At 58.1% G+C, this 23,110-nt stretch overlaps 10 protein-coding genes across 10 annotated transcripts; 5 read left to right on the forward strand and 5 right to left on the reverse strand.

Annotated features, from left to right (window-relative positions):
- Positions 1-80: 80 nt before the first annotated feature.
- MKK02DRAFT_38596 (uncharacterized protein) lies at positions 81-2,111 on the forward strand (the record flags this gene model as incomplete). The annotated part of the gene is made up of 3 exons (XM_053090175.1): positions 81-787; positions 839-993; positions 1,045-2,111. The coding sequence occupies 3 exons, from the start codon at positions 81-83 to the stop codon at positions 2,109-2,111; spliced, it is 1,929 nt and encodes a 642-aa protein (XP_052943701.1).
- A 575-nt stretch (positions 2,112-2,686) lies between these two features.
- MKK02DRAFT_38597 (uncharacterized protein) lies at positions 2,687-3,742 on the forward strand (the record flags this gene model as incomplete). Its single annotated transcript, XM_053090176.1, has 1 exon — positions 2,687-3,742. One exon carries the CDS (start codon positions 2,687-2,689, stop codon positions 3,740-3,742), a length of 1,056 nt encoding a protein of 351 aa, XP_052943702.1.
- Positions 3,743-4,255: 513 nt separating this feature from the next.
- MKK02DRAFT_38598 (lectin) lies at positions 4,256-5,857 on the reverse strand (the record flags this gene model as incomplete). Its single annotated transcript, XM_053090177.1, has 11 exons — positions 4,256-4,297; positions 4,346-4,390; positions 4,448-4,649; positions 4,700-4,821; positions 4,868-4,936; positions 4,993-5,110; positions 5,169-5,202; positions 5,272-5,476; positions 5,548-5,575; positions 5,626-5,690; positions 5,753-5,857. The coding sequence occupies 11 exons, from the start codon at positions 5,855-5,857 to the stop codon at positions 4,256-4,258; spliced, it is 1,035 nt and encodes a 344-aa protein (XP_052943703.1).
- A 912-nt stretch (positions 5,858-6,769) lies between these two features.
- MKK02DRAFT_38599 (uncharacterized protein) lies at positions 6,770-8,233 on the forward strand (the record flags this gene model as incomplete). The annotated part of the gene is made up of 5 exons (XM_053090178.1): positions 6,770-6,775; positions 6,823-6,911; positions 6,965-7,091; positions 7,166-7,218; positions 7,309-8,233. 5 exons carry the CDS (start codon positions 6,770-6,772, stop codon positions 8,231-8,233), a joined length of 1,200 nt encoding a protein of 399 aa, XP_052943704.1.
- Positions 8,234-8,712: 479 nt separating this feature from the next.
- On the forward strand, positions 8,713-13,161 carry MKK02DRAFT_38600 (uncharacterized protein; the record flags this gene model as incomplete). Its single annotated transcript, XM_053090179.1, has 8 exons — positions 8,713-9,491; positions 9,537-10,438; positions 10,486-10,707; positions 10,756-10,815; positions 10,870-11,391; positions 11,446-11,806; positions 11,863-12,892; positions 13,015-13,161. The coding sequence occupies 8 exons, from the start codon at positions 8,713-8,715 to the stop codon at positions 13,159-13,161; spliced, it is 4,023 nt and encodes a 1,340-aa protein (XP_052943705.1).
- A 115-nt stretch (positions 13,162-13,276) lies between these two features.
- Positions 13,277-13,810, reverse strand: MKK02DRAFT_38601 (uncharacterized protein; the record flags this gene model as incomplete). Its single annotated transcript, XM_053090180.1, has 1 exon — positions 13,277-13,810. One exon carries the CDS (start codon positions 13,808-13,810, stop codon positions 13,277-13,279), a length of 534 nt encoding a protein of 177 aa, XP_052943706.1.
- Positions 13,811-14,160: 350 nt separating this feature from the next.
- MKK02DRAFT_38602 (uncharacterized protein) lies at positions 14,161-16,247 on the reverse strand (the record flags this gene model as incomplete). Its single annotated transcript, XM_053090181.1, has 2 exons — positions 14,161-15,785; positions 15,836-16,247. The coding sequence occupies 2 exons, from the start codon at positions 16,245-16,247 to the stop codon at positions 14,161-14,163; spliced, it is 2,037 nt and encodes a 678-aa protein (XP_052943707.1).
- A 223-nt stretch (positions 16,248-16,470) lies between these two features.
- On the forward strand, positions 16,471-19,618 carry MKK02DRAFT_38603 (uncharacterized protein; the record flags this gene model as incomplete). The annotated part of the gene is made up of 3 exons (XM_053090182.1): positions 16,471-17,358; positions 17,405-17,544; positions 17,599-19,618. 3 exons carry the CDS (start codon positions 16,471-16,473, stop codon positions 19,616-19,618), a joined length of 3,048 nt encoding a protein of 1,015 aa, XP_052943708.1.
- A 29-nt stretch (positions 19,619-19,647) lies between these two features.
- On the reverse strand, positions 19,648-21,142 carry MKK02DRAFT_38604 (uncharacterized protein; the record flags this gene model as incomplete). The annotated part of the gene is made up of 4 exons (XM_053090183.1): positions 19,648-20,097; positions 20,142-20,865; positions 21,013-21,047; positions 21,095-21,142. 4 exons carry the CDS (start codon positions 21,140-21,142, stop codon positions 19,648-19,650), a joined length of 1,257 nt encoding a protein of 418 aa, XP_052943709.1.
- Positions 21,143-21,852: 710 nt separating this feature from the next.
- MKK02DRAFT_34656 (cytoplasm protein) lies at positions 21,853-22,798 on the reverse strand (the record flags this gene model as incomplete). The annotated part of the gene is made up of 5 exons (XM_053088987.1): positions 21,853-21,900; positions 21,955-22,115; positions 22,278-22,573; positions 22,623-22,748; positions 22,776-22,798. 5 exons carry the CDS (start codon positions 22,796-22,798, stop codon positions 21,853-21,855), a joined length of 654 nt encoding a protein of 217 aa, XP_052943710.1.
- Between the last annotated feature and the right edge of the window lie 312 nt (positions 22,799-23,110).

Genomic DNA, 23,110 nt, shown 5'->3' on the forward strand with positions numbered 1-23,110 from the left:
ACATCCCCCCCTTTTAGCTGGCTATCCTTCTCTCTTCTCCCTCCCTTACTTCTTCCTCCCCCCTATCAACCTCCACCAACATGGACCACTCGACCCTCGCAAGCGCAGTAGCAGCCCACAATCATCAAGCCTTCCTAGACCCAGCACTCGCACAAGAAGATATCGACGCGGCTACCGCGGAAATCATCAATGCGTCCATCCGGAACGCTGCCCAGGCTCACGCGGCCGCTGCGGCCGAAGCTGAAGCCGAGGCGCAGGCAGCAGAGGCAGTTGTAGCTGAGGCTGTTGCCGAGGCTGCTCTCAACTCGGACAGCGTCATTGACCCGTCGCTACTGGATCCCGAGCCGGAAGGGGACGCGGAGCAGCTGGACGAGGCTGCCAAGCCAGTAGCGGGACCCTCCACCCTGCCGCCCCAGCCGAATCTACATTACCCCCTGGTGCGGCCTCAAAGAGACGACAATACGCCTTATCCGGAGGAGCACGTGTTCCCGACGAAGGCGGAGTTTGACGTGTGGATGGCGGCCGAAAGTAGCTGGTGTCATTATGTCCAGCGGAGGATCACTAATCCGGAAAAGAGGGCGGATGAGCGTGCCAAGGCGAGGGATAGAGCGCATGAGCGGAAGCTAGCGGGTGAGGTCATATCCAAGTTTCCTGGAGGACTACGGCTGATCAGGATAGCGATGACCCCGGAAGAAGCAGCTCGAGAACCCCCGCTGAAGAAACGGAATCGAAGTCGGACTTCCGCTGTGGTGCACAAGATCACCTATACATGCCATCACGCTGGAAAGTAGGTCTTCGGCCTCCAGTCATACCTGGCCCGAGACGAGCTGATCATCAGGTACGAGTCCCAGCACAACAGCGACTTGCCTCAAGAGCGTCAGCGGATGAACACGAAGGTATCGGTCAAATGTGGCTGTATGAGCCGGGTCGTGATGAACGAGATGGAAGATGGGGAGATCAAGGTCGCGTTCTGGTGGAAGCACAATGGGCACGGTGAGCTCCGAGCTCTTCACTTTCACGGAGGACTCCAAGCTTATACTACAGACCCATTCGCGGATAACGAAGCTGAGACCTATCGCCTTCCCCAACCCGTCAACGACTGGCTCGTCACTCAATTCAACAAAGGCAAGGAACCTCATGATATCCTCGCTCTCCTCAACGTCAAGGAGGACGTCAAGGCAGAGCGGATCCGACGGGCCGAGGCACTCGCAGCCGGCGAACCGGTCGCGGACGAAGACGAGGATCTCCCGCCGATCATGGCTTACGGACTAAACATCAAGTACCCGGACCTGTACAACCGATATCGGAAGGTCGGGCCGCCATTGCGGCGCAAGAAGGCGGAAGCGGGCGGGAGTGGGAGCGGGGCGTCGACGCCATTAGTCGAGGGTGCGGAGAAGGTGGCGACGAAGAAGGGGAGGAAGAGGAAGGTCCAGCAGGATGACGAGGATGGGGACGGGCTTGCGGCCGAGGAGGGACCGGGAAATGGCAAGGCGGGAGGAGCGAAGGCATCGAGGCCTAAGCGGGCGAAGGGGAAGGGCAAGGCTGCTCAGGCAGAGGAGGCGGGAGGGGAGGAGGTGGTCTTGGGTGATCTCATGTCCGACGCCGAGGCGGCACATGAGGGTCAAAGCGGCGTGGAGGCGGGAACGGATCAACAACTGTACCTCGCGGAAGAGTTCAACTTTGCGGATCTCGACGACTCCTTACATCACCTCGGCGGTCCCTCGGCTTCCATCGGTCCCGTCGACACCGCATCCCAAGTCGGTCATCTCCCTGCTGGCACCTCGTCGGACCTCCTCGGCTCTGATATGGCAATGATCGATCCCAGCCTCAGTACACCCACATCCTCGCTTCCTGTCCCGCATATCGAGCCTTCCCACGCCGATATGCTCCGTGCCGCTGTTGCGGCTACGGCTACTGCCAGGCTGCTTCTTGACAATAGTGATGGACATGGGCATGCGGGCGGGGCGCATCAGGGAGGAGGAGGTGAGGGGGAAGGGGCGATGTTGCATGGGGACGCGCAAGGGGGGATGATGGACGAGGAGGAGACTACGAGGATGACGGAGGAGCTGGAGAAGCTGGCGAATGAGATTACGTCGACATGGCGGCACTAGTGGGGAGGGCTGATGACTATCACAGTTTGTGAGGGGTCTCAGAGGGTTGTGGTTTGGGGGTTCTGGGTCTAGGTAGATGGTATGCGACTTACTACGGGCTTGGAGGCTGAGCGCTGAGCTATTATAGCAATGGTTCTTACACATACTACTTACAGATCCCTCAATCGTTCCGGGTGGTCATGCGCTTGCGACTGACCGACACTAGAATGTTCTCAGCCTAAGTAGGATCACTAAAGCACGTGCGCTGTTCTTTTTCGGTAGATGATAAGGGACAAAGGATTTTATAGCTAGAATGCGATCGTGCTCGCACGTCATACAGGGGGAGAAAGGAGGACAGGTGTCCGAGCCTCTCCTGTCTGCCTATATAGAGCGGTGCAGAGTGGGCTATCCCCTCCGTCCGTACATATCACATACCTACAGCTTACAGCCCGTACCAGCCGAAACTCCTTGCTTTTTGCCTCAACTATTGCAACAGCACTTGGGCCCTCCGAGCATACCATCTTGCTACATAACTTACTCGCTCACCGTGATCACTGTCTCCCTCACCCACTCACACCTTGAGAATCCGCGCGAATATGTCTTCCTACACTCCACAAATATCAACTGAGAATGATGACTCGGCGTCGATCTTTTCAGCCACAACACTCCAGAACACAGAGTACGGGTCGACTGCTACAGTCACAGACGCCGCAACGGGCACAGAGCCGCTCATACTTTACCTGAGTACCACGCAAGCGTACCAGCTGCAATCGGAGCGGTCCAAGTCCCAGCTTCGCGCTCAAACATGCCTTCGAATACCGCCCCGTTATGCCCCAGAGAGGAATGAGATCCGGTCGAAGATCAGGGCCGGCTCTGACGGGGTGAGACTCTCGCCAGAGGTCAGAAAGTCACTCGACACGCAAATCAACATACCCATCAACAGCCTCTTTCCGGGAGATCACCCTGACGCCGACATGATTGGCCGAATGAGCACGAGCTTTGAGCCGGGCCTTGAATACCCTCTTGCTAGCTTCGTCGATACACTCCAAAGCGTCTCTTTGCGGTGGGCTGAGGTTAGCCGGAGTTCGGGTGCATCTGGTGCATGGAGAGCCATCGACGAACCCAAGCCCATTGATGACGAATATGATCCGCATTGCGAAGAGCCGGTGCTCTGGGCCTTTCCTTCCCAGGCCACGGCTTATCTGGGGTTCGGGAGGTATGTGTCAATCAAGACAAAGAGGAACCATCCGATCCAGAGCTACAACATCTTCCCAGTCATTACCTTGACTCCTACAGGCGGCACTGCGCAGCATCAGCATCACCAGGCTGGCCTAAACTACCTCCTGACCCTCACTCGAGCTCCCGTGCCTACGCCGAATTTCGATGAGCCCTTGATTGTTCGGTCAGATGATGCGGAACACTTCAGCATGATTGCCGCCGCCAAAGACAAGGTGATCCGGACAGACCTAGCATCACTGCGCGAGCACCTGACTCCTCCTCTCAAGGCCAGCCTAGACGCAGAGGAACCAGGCGGAGGGTCACTTCTTGACCCGTTCAACCGCGAAACGATCTACAGCGGGGTCTACGCGACTGACCGCGGTCGCGCGGAGCAGGTCATCCCAGCATTGGTATCCACTGGTTTCAGAATATAGCTCCTCTACCACGATCTGACCGGGCACTGGCAGCGGGGTTGTGATGGCTCCTTCCGGGTTTGTGAGAATATCGTCATTTTGTGAGACCGTCGGGCGTTTTTGGGTGCTTAAAGGCGGCAAGGTACTTCTCGGGCTTAATATCGGGTCAGAAGTGAGGAACGACTGTGCACATGCAAACATTCTGGCGTAACACGATGACCGATGACCGCATCTAGAGGCGTACGACCATGACGAACGCTGCAGGGGGATGTTACTGCTGTACTGCACACCTGCCCGGTGAGATCCCATGTCCCTCTCCCCTCCCACCTACACCTTCTCCCCTTTCAGTAACGTCTCTTCCCGCGTATCTGGCTCAGTGGGTTCGTCAGTGCTCCAGTACGCTTACTTGCTTGTTACTCAACCACACGAGAACGTGAAATCGTGAGCAGAACAAAAGCTCGTTAGCAGCTGTGAGTTTCACCGACAGTGAGAAATTTTTTGATTAACAGGCACATAGTGCTTCGGGAGAGATCACTACCAAGTCCGCTTCGACTTCTGCTGCGCGTTATATGTGCGCTGAGGATCTCAGCTCGTTATCCTTCCGGTCATTTGCAGTGGACTCACCAGTGCAGCCCAAGCAAAAGCGATAAACGCCAATACCCCGATCATCTATCAATTCAGCACACATCCTCTTTCCCTTCCCCGCACTCAAGAGCCATTACTCACCTTCAACACAAACAAGAAGGCATTTGCCGCTCCTCCACTCCCAGACTTCGTCTTCCGCTTGACCTTCTTACCCGCAGCATCCGTCGGAACGGCCATTGGCGCCTGGACTGCACCGCCGACTTTTTGGCCGCTGGCGGAGTTGCTGGAGTGGGGGCGGTGTTCGGGAGTGAGCGTGATGGAGTTGGTAGTGACGGTGATGATACTACAAATTCAGCAATCGCCGCGTTGAATGTAGGAAAAGGTGCGACGTACTCGTGATCATCTGAGACGTCCCCAGTGGCGGCTGTGAAGCCGATATACGGCTGGTCCGGCAATTTCGCCTCAATCTCGAAACATGTAGACCACTCGTCGTGATGCCGGGTCATGACCTGCAGCTGTTGAGGTCAGCCTAATCCACTCACTTGCTGCACACGCACTGACCTGCAGCAAGCTAGACTTCAGGTAAGTCAAACGAGCCTTAGTCGGGAAGTCTCGTCTTCTGAAGTGTTCCTGATCTGTCAGCATCTGCAAGACCCTGCCGGACGGTACAAATGTGGAAGACAAACCGAGCATCCACCGATCTCGTTGTCTGCATTATCGTTGTCGTGGTCATACTTGGTTTTCCCATCCCCCATCATAGCTGATATCCGGGGCCAAGAATACGAATGTCGTGAATTTGCGTAGCTATCTGATGAGCTGGCACTCTTTCCATCGCGAAAGATAGGACTAGTGGATGACGCACGTGTCAAAGAAGATGCCCAGTCCAGTGAAATAGTCTGCTCATTAGCTCCTGATTCGATCGAATGCCTCATTCTCACGAGCTGTAAGACGCCAGGGAGACCTACCGACGCTTCCAAATACCGGGCCCACTTTCGCTCTGTCCTTCGATATCCATAAAGCAAAGCCATCCCCGTATATGTTGTGAGCGGACCCATCCACCTTGAACTCGAACTCGATCTGCCAGTTCATGACCGACAAAGGCATTCGGGACCAGAGGTAGCCATTTTGAGAGGGTTTGTCCTGTACCAGTCGGACGTGTTTGTTGGTATTCTACAGAGTCAGTCTGATCTTATGCTAGACCATATCGGTCAGGCGCCATGTCGACCCAGGGATAGGCGTACTATGATGGTGTCTGCGCCAAAGTCCCACCTAGCCTGTCAGCTCGCTCCCGGTCGTGCTCGACACCACACTCAGCTTACCATCGGTTCTGAAGATCACTATCCACATAAGGAGGAGCTAGCGAATGGGTCCTCAGATTGTTGACCTGGCTGTCAGCCTCGTCGCCGCACCAACCGAGCGGTCCGGGGCACATGAGGCGAGACGCACCTTCTCGATCATGTGCGAGAAGCTGTCCGCCGAGGCATCGTCACCTCCCGCCAGTACATCGCGGACGAGTGCCAGCGTCAGCGCAAGCGTTGCGAATGGCCTCATGCTGGTCTAAAAGATGCGAGGGCTGGAAGGCAATGAGTACATCGCTCAGAGCTCAGATGCGTAGGTGCAGCGCTCAGCTCCACATTCCTCAAAAGAAACGCGTTTATTTGATCCCGCTAATCGTTATCCGACTACTGCGGCCGATCGATTAGCCTGACAACCGTCAGACAGAGGCCTCTGTTCTTCTTGTAATCGTACCTCCTCCCTTCTCGCCCTGCATGTCCTCAAGCCAGCCAGCCGCCTCAAAATGAGGCAGGAGCAACGTGTATGGCTGCTGATCCAGCTTCCTGTCGTCCTCCAGATTTAGGCGAACGAGTGAGCTCGGGCGCTCCTCATGATCCAACGCAGCCCCTAAAGCACTGACCTTTTGCTCCTTTATCTTCCCCTCGAAACCCCTTACTCGCGACAATCATATCCTTTCTCGTCGATCTCCCTAAAGTGGCGAGGGAACGGACGAGACATGCATCAGAGGGGGCTTTGTTGCGCTCCCCACTGTCAACGATAGCTATAGCGACGGACTACACGGCTACTTCCTACGCTGACACTCTGCGAGACCGTAACTCACAGGCTGACCAACACGTCCAGCCAAGGCTGTCAGATTCAGTCCTCCACGATGTTCAGATCACATGCTTGGACAACATCTCTTTCAATCCTCATTGCCATACTGCCCTTGTTGTCACAGCTGCAACCGGCTAGTGCGCAGTATATCCCTGCCACTGGAGCACCATCAAGGCGAGATGACGTGCGTTCATTCCCAGACTTTTTATGGAGTAATATCTGACCAGTAGGCACAGAACTCCAATAGTCGAGAAGTCTTCATAGCCAGCCATGAGGACTTTTGCCTTTACGCCCCAAAGTCGCCAGGTAGCCCATTGTGGCAGAGCGACGACGACGTGGTCAGCTGGTGCAGCAATGTCAGTCCCGCTTCTGATCATATTAGGTGACACGACGCTGATATTACATAGGCAGGACACGGGACGAGGGTGATACCACACGGTGCGGTGACGGGGGTGACGTATATGAAGGCGCAGAATTGGGTTCAAGTCTCGGGCATGTGAGCTTAGTCCCTGCCAGCTTTGTTTGGTGGCCCAGAGCTGATCAGTCTAGGGGTGACCTCACAAAGATCAACGTCAAGCCAGGGGACTGGGGCGGTCAATTTGACTCGGCCGAACATCACCCGGATGGGGCGAAGGTGTTTGGCGGGGCGGACAAGAAGGAGGCATCTAGCTGGGTGGTGCGTAATCTTCCCTTTTTCCCATGAGACCATGACGAGCAATACCTATGCTGTGAGGCAAGCTGATGATACAGACTATGATATCGCCTGATACGTTCTGCTTCCGGGCTTGCTTTGGCGACAAAGCGTGAGTGCCCGTCCCCGTGACCTGTTCCTCCTCGCGTACAGTCTGCTTTGGTGGTGGGCCGACGATATGGGAGTCAGCCCTGATGTCCAGATACTGTCCTACCAACTTCGCCGACAAGGGCTGCTACGTCCTCCTGTCAGAAGGTGTCGGAGCAAGCGGGACTTTCCAATCATGTACATCGGATGACGGTCTCCCCCCGGCTCAACAAGGCGACAAGGCGCCCGAATGGAAAGACTGCAAGACCGGCTCCATTCCCAGTAATGGCGGTCACGATGGGGACCACTCACCACCCCAGCCTCAAGGTTCGGCTTCCAGCGTTCCTCCGGCTGCATCGCCGTCCACTAGCTGGGTCGGGTTTCCCACCTGTATACCGTGTCCTTCGAGCTCGGCTTCGGCGGGCGGGACCATCCAGCAGGGTATGACGCAGCTCGGTAGCGGGGCTCTCGCAGCTGTCGAGGTTGACAAGCCCTCGTCCATCTCCGCTCCGCCCTCCTCATCATCGAGCGGCTCAAGTGGTGGTGGAGGTGGCGGAGGTGGCGGAGGTGGCGGAGCCGGCTTGATACTGAAGAGGGACGAAACGACGACCACCAGTAATGGTCAGTGCTGCTTCACTACCTGGACACCTACCGTAATTGGCGGTCCAGGTGGCGCTGGTCCTACTGCGTCGTCGTCCTCGGCCGTCGCGCCGTCTGGAGCGCCCTCCAACGGCGCATTGACGGGTGTCCAGCCAGTGAACGTCTCGGGTACCAACCTCATCACCAACCCTAGCGCGTCCGGCTCGGTCAGCGGCGTCTCGGGCGCATCGGCCGCTCCGAAGCCCTCAGGAAGTGGTGCGGGAGGCGGGAATATGACGGTGCCCGGCGGAGTGAAGAATGGGACGAATGGGACTGGGAATGGGAGCGAGAGTTATGGAAGTAAGGTGATTTGGGGTGTAGAGGCGGGACCCGGCATGGGTGGCGGAATGGCGGTGGTAGTGACATTAGCAGTAATGCTTGGCGGGTGGGCGTTACTGTGATGATGTAGATGATAGACGAGAGTGTATAGTAGGACTCGCTCGATGGCATGGACTGTAGCTGTACACACTCCGACGTTGATGTCCGAGGGCTAAGCCCCAACCTCAGCCCGAACACACGAGGAATGTGACACACGGACCTGGTTTCAGAATAGGCGATTGCGTCATCCGTTTCGGTGCCTGAAATTAAGGCCGCCCGCCGCAGCTGCAGTGAGCGGTGCAGCGCCCAAGTCTAGCGCACATCTACCGTCTGCTATACTCGCCTCTCAGTCTCTCCACTACACCTCACATCGGATCCGGGTAGTACCTCGTCCTCGGAAAACCTTACAGAAAGGGGATAGTGGAGGGAAGACTGCTGTCCTCAGCAGAGCTGTTCGGTTCTTGGCGACCTTCCTTTCACCCTGCTAGTCTCCTTGGCTGCTCAGCTCCGCCTATGGCATCCCCTCTTGTTCAGACCTCCATATCTACCTGTATCCTCAACAATGTCGACAAACGAAGTTCTCCCTCCAGCTCTGCCCCCACGCAAGCCGTCGGCACTGCAGCAGCCACAAGAGCCAATCTCCAGCACCTTACCATCCGACGGTGAGGACTCGGACTCGGCGATGTCTACACCACCTCCACTCCCACCTCGAGGGCCTAGGCAGATCGCCTCTTCGCCTCTCGCTCCACCGTTGGCTTTTCAAGCCGCGCTGCCACTCCAGACCGAGACGAAGGCAGCACCGCACATCGCCCCACGGCCAATATCGGTGGAGATCACCCCGGCGACACCACAGATCCTTTCGCCGGTGACACCTCCGTCCACCACTGTCACAGCTGCTTCCGTCACGGTAGCGCGAGAGATCGACTATACAGTGCCCGAACCACCAGCTACGGCCACTCTGCCCGGTCCGCCTATTCGGGAGGAGCTGCCCGAACCTCCCCATACCGCTCCCCCATATCTTACAATCCCCTCTTCCCCACCACCCGCAGCTTCTTCCGTACCCCCGCCTCTCCCTCGCCGACCTACAAAAGCCGCCGACTCTCCGCTCGTGGTCCCCCTGGCGATCCCCGAGAGTCTGCCACCCGTGACAACCTGGATCGCGGTCACGGTCGGTGTGGTCATTCTGGCCTACTTCAGGATAGTGCCGCTCTGGCTGATCCTGCTGGGCGTGGGTGGGGCAGGGGCGACGGTTCAGGCTGCGACAGTGAAAGTGGAGAATGAGGAGGATGTGCGGGTATTGGGGAAAGATAGGGCGGATATGAAGCATGCTGTGGGATGGGTGTGAGTGACTTCAGCGTTGCATGAAACGCCCCTGACACCTAATAGAAATCACCTTCTCTACGCTCTCTTTCCGCTCATCTCCACCGACGTCCTCACTCCCTTTATCGACCTCCTCGAAGATGCCCTTATCCAGCAGATTCCCCCTATCGTCACCTCAGTCCGGCTCGAGGCTCCCGCACTAGGCAGCCAGCCCCTCCTTCTCACTTCTCTTCGAGCCATGAGCGACGAGGAGTGGTTCGCATCCGTCTCGAAGCCTGGCCCATCTTCCAAGACTGCAGCCGGTACACCGGAAGTCAAAGCACACCGAAAGAGCGTGAGCGGGCGGCATTTGGGGGACATGTTGAAGGGCAGTAGGAGAGGGAAGAGCGACGGGGTTGCGGCTGGGCCTTCAGAAGGGATGGGGAGATCGAGGAGCGCATCTGGAAGCAGTCTGACGAGCGCAGTGGATGTAGGGGATGGTCGGCACGAGGCGGATAAGCGGAGGCGGCGGGATCGAGTCCTGCGGCGTGTCAAGAGGACGTTCAAGGACCACCCCACCGGCGATAGTCCGGACTCCCCCACTCTCATATCTCCCTTGCACCATGACGATGACATCGACGCGGACGAGGAGGAAGATCCGCAAGAAGCAGGCCAATACGTCAACTTCCAAATCGGCTTCTCGTACGCTCGGCCCGAATCGACCAAGCACCGAAAGGGGTATGGTCTGCACGTCCTGGGCTACTTTGGGATCGGCGTCAAGGGCCTCGGGAGGACGGAATTGCCAGTCTATATCGATATGCTGGCGATCAAGGGGACGATCAATGTTCGGATCCTACTATCCGCTACTCCGCCCTTTGCGAGCACGGCGACGATCAGCTTCCCGAGATTGCCGGAGTTCGATATCTCGGCGAAACCGCTTACAAGGTCGACGTTTAACGCGATGAGTCTGCCGGGGATGAAGCCTTATGGTGAGTCTGTTCAAATTCTTGGAGGGGCGGCGAACCTGACCATGCAGTACAAGCGTCCATAGCGGATGTCGCTCGCACGTTTGTACGGCCGGAGTCCTACACGCTCGACGTGGATCGGCTACTTCTCGGTCGAGAAGCAGCATTCAGGACGACCAGTATTGGGGTCCTGCATATCATCATCCACTCGGCGGAGGGGTTGCCAAAGGTGGACACAATGGGCACGTGCGATCCGTATGTCGCCGTCGGGTTTGCCAAGTACCACAAGCCAAGTAAGCTTTTGCCTGTATACTTGTTATACGCAGAATACTGATGGTCAGTGTTCAGCACGCGGACAATCATCGATAATCAGAACCCAACATGGGAAGAGCCTGCATTCGGTGAGCTGAACGGCTCGCGTATCGACGAGTAATGATGTCATCCTGACCTTCCAGTGCTGGTCACATCCGACGAGGTCGAGTCAGGCGAGAGCCTCCGTTTGCGCATTTGCGACGCCGACCGCTTCTCTGCCGATGATGCCGTCGGTATCGTAGAGGTCGAGCTCGCCGACCTTCTCGATATCGCTTCTTCCTCGCCCCATTCCGACCCCATCCGTCGCAATGACGCCCTCAAGTCCGACAAGCCCGGTATGCGCGTCTCTGGCTCCCTGACCTGGTCGGTCCGCTTCGCGCCGCTCTGGCATCTCCCGCCAGAAGAGGCTCGGCGGCGCGTCGAAGAGCATCGAAAGCTAGGCAAAAGAAAAGGAGACTGCGATGAGGCGGCGCCCTGGTGGTTTGACTGGGTGGAGCGAGTTGTGGGAGAGAAGCCTGAATGGGTCGGCGAGCGGTCTGAGCGGAATAAAGAGACGGCCAAGTGGTTTTTGGGCGAGAGGGAGAAGGATGAGATGGAGGTCATGGATAAGCCGGCGGAGGGGTATCGGAGTGGGGTGCTACAGTTCCATATACATCAATGTGTCGGTGAGTTCAGCTTCTCACATATGGTACACAAAAATGACGAAGCTCATTAACCAGATCTGGAGGTGGAAAGTATAGACGGGACGTACTCGGCCTCTTCCTCGGCGCGAAAGTCGGCTGCAGGGGGCCGACCGGCTCTCGCGGACCTCACCGATCGTACTGCCGCCGAAAACCCCGATCCGCCATCCTCGTACGTCGAAGTACATCTCAACGACCGGATGGTCTTCCGTACCCGAACGAAACAAGTCACGCCCCTCCCGTACTTTAATGCAGTGAGCGAGCGGTTCTTGCGTGATTGGCGGTCGGCGAAATTGGTGTTCGTGGTAAGGGACGAGAGAGATCGGGAGCATGATCCTATTCTAGGTATCGTCACGTTGAGGCTGGAGGAGGCTTTCAAGGAGCGCAGCCAGTTCACCAGGTGAGTATACCTATAGAGCAACCACCGGAGGGGAGGGGAAGGAAGCTGATGAGCAGGTGGTACCCCCTCGTGGGCGGACTAGGGTGGGGCCGAATCCGCATCTCCCTGCTCTGGAAACCTATCGACATCCACCTACCACCCCGGGTCTCCGCATTCGAGATTGCCACCCTCGAGATCAAGTCGTTGGCCGCAACGGACCTGTCGCACCTAGCGGACAAGAAGGGCATCTCGGTCCTGCTCGAGACGGAGGCAGACAAGTTCGTCTTGGGGTCAGATACGTCGGATACGCCCACCAGTAATCGGAACTCGCTCGCCCTTTCCCCTTCGCGCCCGTCAACCTCCTCTCCCCGCTCGCCTGGTTTCGGACCCGGATCTGCCGGTCCACCCTCGCCTGGTATTGATGGCGCAGCAGCAGAAGATGGCGAGATGGAGTGGGATATCACCCGCCCCATCCGCTTGGCGGTGGAGTATCGCCATTCCTGCTCGGTCCTCGTGTCATTCATCACCCGGCATGGCGTCATGCGCAAGAAGCGCGTTGTCGGGCTCGCCAGTGTCCGCTTGAACGAGGTGGAGGACAATACGGACCTTATGCGGACAGTACCCATCTTCGCGACGTCGTCCGTCAAGGACGCGATCGTAGCGGGACAGGCGTACGCCGAGGTCCAAGCCAACAAGGATGGGGTCCCGCTCGTCAGGGCGCCAACGAGAGAGGTGCCCATTCTGGGCTTTGTTTCGCTCGGTCTGGCGCTGAGGCCAGGGGTAAGTAGGGCGCACAGGAAGTTGGCAAAGAAGGATATGCGGTTCAATAAGGTGTACGAAGCGTGGGAGGCGGATAGGGATGTCCGGAAAGAGCTGGGTGTGGGACGAGATACGGCGAGGATAGATGAAGAGGATGAGGGGAGTAGTGGGGAGGAGACGGATAGTGATGGTGAGGATGAGGGAGCTGAGAGAAGGGTCAAGAGGACACCGAGCGGGAGGAGTGTCGCTGGGGCGAGTGCTATGAGTGCGAGAAGTGTGGGCGATGAGGATAGCGATGAGGGATTCATGAGTAAAAGTCGAGCGCACCAGAAGGCTCTGCATAAACGCGTGAGTCGAGTCCTCTCTATCGTATGCTATCCCAGTCTAAGTCTCCATGCTCCCTATCATGATCTCTGCTCTTTCCGCCCCTGACTAGCGCCACACCTCGCTTCAGTCCGCTGACACCCCAGCATAAAGGCATCTTCCAGCTGAAAATCGCGCGGACGGGTAAATTCGTCAAGGACAAGATTGAAGCCAAGCTGTATGCCCGGGCGACGGATCGGCGTATCCGAGGGGCGGACTTGGATGTCGAGCAGGAGGGCCAGTCCAGATTGTAGCTATAGCTGTAGTGTATCTTGGAAGTGTTGAATCTGAATTATTAGCGATGCCATACATACAGTATACACGTATGAGCTATGCGTGACGTACCCTCCAGTTCCACCGTCGTACTGACTACAGCACCCAGTCATACACCGTCGTAAACCCCGCCGCTACCGCCAATACCAGCACCCCGACCAAACTCGCAATAATCACGACCATCTCTTTCCCCACCGGAGGCTGGAAGGGTCCCTCATATCGCACCTCACTGGCGCCGCCCCGTCTCTCGACCTGCCCATTCCCATCCATATCCAGCAACATATCGAACGCCTCTGGATCTCTCATCAATTCCCCTGCTTCTCCATCTCCCACACTGTCATCCAAACCTTCTTCCCTCGATCCATAGGCGTACGCCTTCCGCATTCCGGGAAGCTCCTCGGATGTCCGGTCCATCCCGCTCGACGGGACGTAGGAGCCCTTGCGCGAGTGGGTGCCTGTTATACCGGGGGACAGGATGGGTCCGGAGGGCGGCATTATGGATGAGTGTGAAGTAGAGGGGGAGATGAGTGGGGAGCGGGCGATATTGAGGGATGATTGGCGGGTGTGGGGCGAGACGGGGGGTTCGGAGGGGGAGGAGAGGGAGGGGAGTTTTAGGGCGGATTTCGACATTGGCGAGAGCATCTCTCGGGAGGAATATAGGCTGGTCTCTGGTCCTCCCACTTCTGACCTGAAGGGAGTGGTCGGAGTAGATGTTTCCGCCTGGGATTGAGGTGCAAGAGGTCAATGACTCAACCACACATCCCAAGGGTCACAGGAGTTCGTGGGTGCAGATGCCTCGTCCGTGCGTCGTCCTCGTCAGATGTGCGCTCTTAGCTGGAGACCTGCCACCTATGGCCGCTTGACCAAGCTAAGAGCAGGAGCATATATGCAATACAAGATACTAGATCATAAGAGCTATGTCCCTATGTACACTGCCCCATTCTGTCTCCTCCACGCCCAAGAATGCACAGCAACTCGGTCTACCGCTTCCTCGCCCCCGTCCCCTCCAACTCCTGTACCCTCGCTCTCAGCGCATCTCTCTCCCTAGCCACCTCCTCTTTCTTATCAATCTCATCATCTCTCGTCTTGAGATACTCTCTTGACATCTCCCTCGCTTCTTCCAACTCTGCCTGCTTCTCCTCCAATCTCGTCACAACCTCTTTGGCCGCATCCCGCACCTCATCCCTATCCTTATGCGCCTTCTCCACTTCTTTCCGCAGGTCCGCCAATTCCGTTCCTCTCCTGGCTTCCGCATCCCTCCTCTGCTTCTCCTCCGCTTGTTGCTTGGCCGCCCTCGCCTCCATCGCCTTCACCCGCTCAGACAGCTCAGACACTTGCTTCGCCTGATGCGTCGTAAAAGCCTTCCGTTCCTCCCTGTCCGCATCTCCGGCCTCGAGCTCGATGATCCGGAGAGCCATCGCCTCTTCCCCGCTCGCCACATGTTGCCGCGTAGCGACGATCCGGAGAAACTCCGCCGCCCAGTCTTGCACGAGTTGATGCGTGCCCGCGAAGCGCGCTTGGTCTGACGTGAACATGTCCTCGAGGAGTTTATAGTGCTGCATGTCCAGCGGGAGGTGATCGGCCGACGAGGGGTCGAGGAGGGACGCGCGGGCAAATGCGAGGGTCATGGGATTGGGAATGGGCTTGTATCTGCCCTCGTCGCCGGCCGAGTGTACATGCAGAGAAGTGCCAGGCGCCGTTGTCGCGCTCGGCTCGGACGTTCCGCTGGTGCTTCTGAGCGGATGCCGAGGTTGGTATCCCAGCGCCGAGGCAGAGTATACCTCGAGCTGCTGCGACACAGTCCGGCCAGGGAGAGCAGAGCTGCCTTGTCTGCCGGGTGGTTGACGCCGTGGGAGAGGAGAGGGCGGGACCGGTGGAGGGAGGCTCACAGCGGTAGAGGAAGGGGTGAGAACGGGTAGGGATGGGATGGAGCTTTCCAGTCCGAGAGCAGGGGACGCAAGCCCGTTGGAGCGCATCCGCTTAAAGGCCCGGGATGCCTCTTCTCCGTCCGCGGGTGCGGCTGAGGCAGAGTCGGATGCTTTGCGCTTCCCCTTGGGGTCGCTGGGTGCGGGGATGGTCGCGCTGGTACGTGCCGTGGCGAAGGAGGAGGGGGACCCTTGCATCTCCGAGCCGGGTACCGGCAGCTGGGATGTCGTATCCGCCGGTCCATCGCTGGGAGGGACAGACCGGCTCGTGGCCGCCGATGCAGCAGATTTGGATTTTGTCGGCCGAGGGCGAGGGGCCGGGGCCGACTTTGGTCCCTTCGCAGCGCTTGTCTCGCTTGATCCCGCCTGAGCCAGCTCTGGACGACCTTCACCGCCACCTCCCCCAGAGCTGCTTCCCGCCCGACTGGCACTCCCTTCTGCCATCTGCTCCGCTGTATCCGTCCCGGATGCGGCCGCCGCTGCTGCTTTCGCTGCTTTTTCTGCAGCATACCGCTCTCGCTTGACCTTATTGGCCGCCAGTACCTTGGGGTCGGTCGAAGTACTCTTAGGCCCGCTCCGACGCTTTGGAGGCGCGTCATCGGCAGTCAAAGAGGTGAGGTCTGTGGAGGTAGCTGTAGCAGCGGGTCGGGCTTTCTTCTTCGCTTCTGCACCGGGTGTCTCTGCTAGAGTCAGCTCGTTATAGTCTATTAGTGTCTGTAGTCAAACTCACTTTCCGCCCGAGGAACCAAGTGCAGCCTGTCTGCAGGAGGAAATGGCTCCGGCGGTATCTCCTTGTAATTCACCGCCTTCCTCGCTCTCAGACTCTTCCCGCCTTCTTCCCTTTCCCCTGTCGTGCTCTGGGCACTTTCCGACCGCGGTGGAAAGAGAGCTGGAGCCAGCCGACGTGATGCCTCAGACGCGGCTATCGCGAGCGCTCGCCGGCTCTGCTCTGGCGTGTCGACGGGCCCGGCCCGAGCGCTACCTGGCGTACGCGAGGGTGGGCTTTCGGGCTTGATGGGGGTTGATCTCTTTGATGGTGACCCTTGTGCGAGTTGTGGGGTCTTCGAGCTGGATCCAGGAGTATGCCTGATCCGAGCGGAATTCGGTGTGGAAAATGGTGGTGCCTCACGCTCTTGCGTCATCTTTACCCCGATAATAGATCAATGATGGGTGGATGATGGTTTCAAGTTGGTCGCCTGCATCTGTTGACATGACAGCTGCCCCGTGCCTGGACACCGAAATAACGTAAACGTCCTTCCGACGGAAGCCTTTTGCGGATCACAGATTCACAGCCAAATACCTTACACGACACTCAACTTCACCTTGATCACCCTCAGCTCAGATTCACTCGACCTAAGGAGCGATATGGACGATCCATGGGCCGCTCCATCATGGTCTACTCCAGCCAAGCCTTCATCGTCGTCCCCACCGAAAAGGACGGGGATGACGCCCCCGCCAGAACAGCCGGGATCGTTCGACGTGTCGGACCCATGGGGTGCCCCGGCTGCAGTTACGGCCGCGACCGCTTTGTCCAGACCTAGCTTTGCGCAAGGTTCGCCGGAGAGGTCGGAAGCGCCTCCAGAGACCCCGGGATGGGGACAAGAGTCGGGCTGGGGAGGTGCAAAGGCATCTGTGCCCAGACCACCGGAATCTCCCTCCCCTTTACCAAACGCGTCCGCTCTGGGACAGGCAGACGACATGCCAAGCTGGGGAGGCACAGTCCTCGACATGCCTACCTCTCCTCCTCCTCGACTGTCTTTCGAGGCAGCCCCATCACACAGCTCGCCTCATCACACTCCGCCCAAACCCTTTTCCGCCTTACCGTCCTTTTCCTCCCCTCGATCTCCTCTGTCATACCACTCCCCAGCTCGGTCGATGACGCCCATCATCTCCAACATCATCGCGGATGAGGAAGATCCAGAAGCGGCCTTTGCGGCTGCTTTACCGCGGAACACGTCCGTATCAGACTTGCCCAAGTTCGAGATGCCTAAATCGCCCTCGTTTGGCGAGGGCGACTTTGGCGGGTTCTCTAGCGGTCTGGGGGATCCTTGGGGCGGAAAGGTGGAGACTGGATGGGGAGGCGATGCTCACGCCGAGCTGAGGGCAGAGGAGAGGGTTGATGGGGAGGAAGAGGAAAGCGGAGAGGGTTGGGGATACGCTCGTCCTGCTTCCGTCGAGGTGCAGGAACCGAGGGCAATGGAGCAGGACTGGGAGGCGGCGCAGCGAAAGATCCAGATGCAGGAGAGTCTGGTGGTGAGTACATTCATGGGTAAGTGTGGGACTTCAGCTGATCTCGCAGCCGCACGATAAGCTGGAAAGACTAAAGACGGGCTGGAAGGAGGTCGCCGATGCGGTCATTGGACTGCACAAGCTGCCGATGCCGAGTGAGGAAGAGATTGAGAGTATCAGCACGGCTATGAGGAAGCTGGAAAGTGACAGGTAGGCCTCAGATTTGCGACTGCTTGAACATCCAATCGCAGCGCTGACAAGCAGAGACGACACCCTCCGATCCCTCGGGTCCATCCCATCGGACATCAATACCTACCCACCAATCTTATCCTCGATGACTACCCACACCACATACCTCACCTCCCTATCGCGGCCAAACCCCGCACCATCCACCTCGCTGCTCATCAACAGCACGAAACGGCCCCGGCGCACCGAGACACAAGACGAACAAGCTCAAAATACAGCCTGGCTCAGCCGCTCCAGACTAGGTGAGCCAGAGGCGGTAGCCGTCGAGGCTGCGCCAGCAGAGCAGGAGGGCAAGAGTCGGTGGGCGTTCTGGGGCAGAAGACCGCAGCCCGAGAGGCAGTTGACGACATCCGGCGGTGGGGTGCTGGAGAAGGCAGCGCCAGGATCTGCAGGGATGAGTGCAGGTTTGTCAGCTGGACCGAGCTCGGCGGACCTGCGCAAGTCGGCGAGTGAGCAGTCGGCGGGTATGACTCCTGCTCGGTCGTCATTTGGGCAATCGCCAAGCGGGTCGAGGCGGACATCGCTCTTCGAAGCACCGGTGGACGTGACAGGTCCAAACCCTGTCTCCGTCGTTACCTCCCCACTGTCCTCCACTACAGCCTTTCCGACAGCTACTGCACATCCCGCACCCCCCGTGGCTGCACCTGCGCTCGCACCGGCGCCAGCTCCTTCGGCGGTCTCACGCTTCTTTGGCCGACTGCGGCGGAACCCCTCCTCCGGCCCTCTACCCGAGTCGGAAGATAACGCCAAAGACCTGGAACTAGGCGAGGACGACTTTTCATTCCTCAATCAGGTCCCCTCCCTCGCTCCCCCTGATCTGCTGGATCAGCACGTTCCAAGAACGCACGAGATGGCCAATCTGGAGAATATGATTGCGTCCAGACCGACCCCGCTACCTGCCCCCCTGGCTCCTCCGCCGGCATTCTCGGCGCCTGTATATTCACGCCAGAACAGCGGGGGTGGAGCTGGGCGAGGAGTGCAGAAGAAGAGGAATGACATGGACTTGTTGTCGGGGCTGTATGATGATGATGGGGATTCAGGAGGGCAAGCGGAGGGTGCCATAGCGGCAGGAGGAAGTAGCAGGGATCCCATCGGATGGGATGACTTCTTAGGACCCACACCTGCGCCTCCGAAGTCCAGTTCTACTTTCAGGACACCTACACCGCAGCCAAATCCAGCATCTTTCCTTTCGCCCTCTCCTGCACCGGCAGCACCCACCCGCCCCACCATCCCGCAACACACCTCCTCATCCTCCGACTTTGACGACTTTGGAGACCCTCAAAACGCCACGCCTAGCTTCACCTCTTCGGGCACATTCGACGATTTCGGTGACTTCTCAGCATTCGAATCGACCCCGCCCGCCCCCATTCCTACTGCCCCTGCGCCCAGTACCGTGGCTGTCCCATCCCAGCGCATCCCGTTCCTCTTCACCCCTGCGCAACCTTCCTCACACCTCTCGCCGGCACCTTTCCCACGTCTATCATCCCTCTCCACACCCTCCATCCAGACGCATAAACCCCGTCAGAGCCTGGATCACACGCCTACCCTCAATCTTGTCAATGACGCTTCTGCAACGCGGGGGAAGAGGTGGCCTGCTCCGCCCTCGCCGGACGTCCCGAACCTCCCACCTCCACCGCCATCGGGCCAAGGTGGCAGTAACATGTCATTTGGCGCGGGATTCCCGTTCCTCAGTCCGCCACCGCCTCCGCGGCCAGGCTCTAGGTCGGGCAGAGTGGACATTCTGGGTGGAGAGGAGACGCTGGACTCGCCTGTCAGCGGATCCAGCGTGCAGGGACAAGGTGGAGCCCAGGGGCTGATGAGTCCCGCAAATGTCACTAGGGCACCGCAGGGCTTTATGGGTATGGATATGGCGATGGGTATGGGGATGTCGGGGATGGCAAGTACGCCACCACGGAGCTCCACGCCTTCTGGGCTAGGATCGGCTCAACCAGGGACTGGTGGGCCTGCTGGAAATAGCGCGCCTGGAGGGAAAGGCGGACTATCTGCGCAGGATCTATCATTCTTCGACAACTTGTAGAATCAACTATGCATAGACCCCGGAAGATGTCATTCACTCTCTGAAGCCCATTCTGCGGCGGAGATTATGATTGTCCTCTCTGCGTTTAAACGCAGCCATATCTCTGTGCCCCCCGCGATCGGCCACTGACACACCGCCCGCATGTCCATTCCCCGCCTCACCGCATTCCAGGGCAAAACCCAGCCCCACCCCTTCCCCATAATGAGCGCCCAGTTCCTTTTCCTGCCCAGATCGTAGGCCCGGTCTATAGGTAACGTCGGTACGATCACTCCGTCACTGGGACCATGTGTGACAGGGACGAAGAACCATCGCCGCTCCGCATAGCGCTCCATCTGTTCCATGAGACCAGACGGGACGGGACGTCCTTGTTGCTGTAGAGCGAGGACCGAAGCTCGAGCGCGAGAATGAGTCCGGGCGCGTTCACGGTCGACGGTGAGGTGGCCGTCTAGGATGACTTGGATCGTCGCGTATGCTAGCGCCTGATGGTCAATGGAAGCGTCTGCCTGGAAAGAAGAGGACATACCAGGCAAACCGCGGAGAGGAGGAGGCCCAAGAATACCAACACCCCAATCTTCAGCCTGACCTCTCCATATGCCCCTCCACCGTCTACCCTATCCAGGGCTTTCCAACCCAGTATCAGTCCGCCTGCCCATCGTCCCATCGGCCCGGCCGCAATCACCCAGCTAGGCTTCCAATTCCACCACCTCACCCGGATTCCCTCGTCCACGCATGCGATGGCCCATGCCTTCCTCGTCCGCCGAAGCAAGGGCAACATCATGGGCGAGATGAGGAGCCCGACAGTCGGCGGTGTACAGAGGAGGAGCGAGAGGAACGAGGGGATATGTGGCGCAGTAAGGCAGTTGGCGAATATGGCACAGTGGTGGTCGAATCCGCTCCGGCATGTTCTACAGAGGGAGCAGTGCCTCGTCCGAGGGGGTTTCCACCGGCCAGCACATTGATCGCGATAGCATCTATTGACAAGCGGGGCTGAGAACGCCTCCCCTGAAGTACCAGGTACCATCGGAGTGACCTCCGTTGCGGGTTCGGATGCGGAATTGCGCTGGGCGAGACGTACCGCCGCAGCCTCGGCGGGAGAGAGACATTCGTACATCACCTCATTGGCCTGTATAGCTGCGGGTGGATTGAAGGGCGGTCGTGACTGGTCTCGAGGGAGGAAGTATAGTCGAAGGTAGAGCATCGAGATGCACCCGATGGAGAGAGTAGCAAAAACAGAGTAGGCATCTACGCTAATGATCAACTCGGTGTCGTGGAAGGTCATAAAATGTTCGAAACGACTTACGACCCGCATAACTATGGCCTGTGAGCGAGGTGATATAGCGAGCTACAGACCAGTCAGTATCTATTCAAGTCCGCCAAAGGTAAGTGAGGCTCACGGCCTAGGTCGAAGGTGCACACTCTCCAGGCGGTGCTGCCTATCAGCCCTATCCCGCGGCTCTCGCTCAATCTAAGGCTCACAAAAAGTACGTCAGACCCAGAGGAGGCACTATCTGCTGCAGAGCCCATGCTGGGCGGATCATACTCCTTCGGGGCCGAGGGCAGACGTTGTGATAGAGGTGAAGATGGATGAGTGAGAGCCGGTGTGCACTTTTGGGTCGCGTCGACTTCGAGCTTCGAATTGACTCGCTGACGTCATGAGACACCGGTATACCGAAGACGCATAGCTGTTTACATCTTGTATCTGTCCATCTATATGCCGACTATCACCAGCTATGAGATCTAAGGATCGATCCCCTTCGCCCCACAGCACGAGAAGAACCCGCCCTTGGCTTTGGGCTGAGTTGGCTTGACAGGTGCTCCAGCGGTTGGGGCGGCGGGAGTGGGACTCTGAGCGGGCTTGGGCACTGCCGGCTCGGCTGATGCGGTCGGCGGTACCGCGAAACCTTCATCTATTGGACGTCAGCAAGATGACTCCGCCTTCAAGTTGAGGTTGAGGTACGCACCCTTGACCGCGGTGTTGCTGGTGGTCTTTGCCGGGACGGCTCGGTGAGCGTCCGCAGTAGGGGATGCGACGCTGGCGTTGCCTTGACCTTGGGTACGCTCCCTAGCAATACTGACCAGATCAGCCTGGGCTCATGGGAGAAGGTAGCTACCAGGCAGGGACGCAGACTTTCGGGGACCAGGGACATCGCGTACAAGATGCAAAAGAGCTATATACCGCCTCTTCACTTGTACTGGCGAGCCGCCCGATCCCTTGATTCTGCTTCCAGCAATACTCACGCAGTCTTACCCCTGACGAATGTCCCGACGGTCTCGGCGAAGGACTAGCATGTCAGCTCATCATCAAATCGGGGTCCGTCCAAGACGAGAGAGCCCACCTTGCCCTGGTGACGCGCGAGCTCGAGCTCCTCGGGAAGCACAGAACGTTCACCGGTGGACCCGACGACGGTCGAGACGCCCCATGGAGAGCCACCATGGATCTCATTCTTGGCGTAGTCGTTGACGTAGGGGTGGGTATAGCCGAGGGGGACGTACATCACTGATGGGTCAGCAGATGATCCGTCTGGAAGAAAGGCAGAGCGCGAAGGCCAGCTCCGAAGCGGCCCAGAGGACAAAGAGTATGGCTTGGAGGAGAGACGAAAACTTACTGCCCTCTGTCCTTATCAGCTACATCCCGAATCTCGAACTGATCAACACTCACGGTGCGTAAAGAACGGCATGGTCGTCAAAGCAGTAGTCTCCTGTCCACCATGCTGACCGCCTGAAGAAGTAAAGGTAGCAGCAAACTTGCCGACCAGCCCTCCCGATGCCCAAAGACCACCACACTCGTCGAAGAACGCCGAGACTTGCGCGGGTACCCGGCCGTACCGAGTCGGAGCGCCGAGGATGAGGCCGTCTACCTCCTTGAGGTCGTTGGGGGTGAGGACAGGGTACTTCGGTGAAAGAGAGGAGCCGGCGTACATCTTATCGAGGACCTCCTTGGGCAGGGTCTCACGGCTGGACATCATCAGCTGCGTGCGTGGGGCTTGATGTTCTGACCACTCACATGAAGTACGGCCTGACCTCTGCTCCGGCGGACCTGGCGCCCTCGATGATGGCCTCGGCGAGAGTCTCGATATGGCCATAGGTGGAGTAGAACGCGACGGCGATGACGGGCTTGGTGGAAGTCGACCTGCAGAGTCAGCACGACGGACGAGACGTGAAGGGGATCCGGACTGACATTGTGTGACTTCGTTGCTTTTCGTATACTTATTGCAAAAGAGGCTATAAGTAGGTGTGGGAATGGGGAAAAGGGGCTTGCTCAGCCTCTTTATACCTCATGCACGCATGCTGCTGAACTCTCCGCTTGAATACCTTAGCTGATTGATCACGTTGCTGACTGTTATGACAAAGCATCCGACGGAGATAAACGGTTTTAAGGTTAATTGTTTAACAGTTTAAGCGCAGATGAATCAGTCAGCGTAGCGCCTCCGAAGGCGTCCCTTTGACGCTCCCGGACAATCCTCTATCGGCCAATAGCGTCTGGCTGGGCCG

This window comes from Dioszegia hungarica (genome assembly GCF_025882075.1).
Source record: "Dioszegia hungarica strain PDD-24b-2 chromosome Unknown MKK02contig_16, whole genome shotgun sequence".
NCBI classification, from domain to species: Eukaryota; Fungi; Basidiomycota; class Tremellomycetes; order Tremellales; family Bulleribasidiaceae; genus Dioszegia; species Dioszegia hungarica.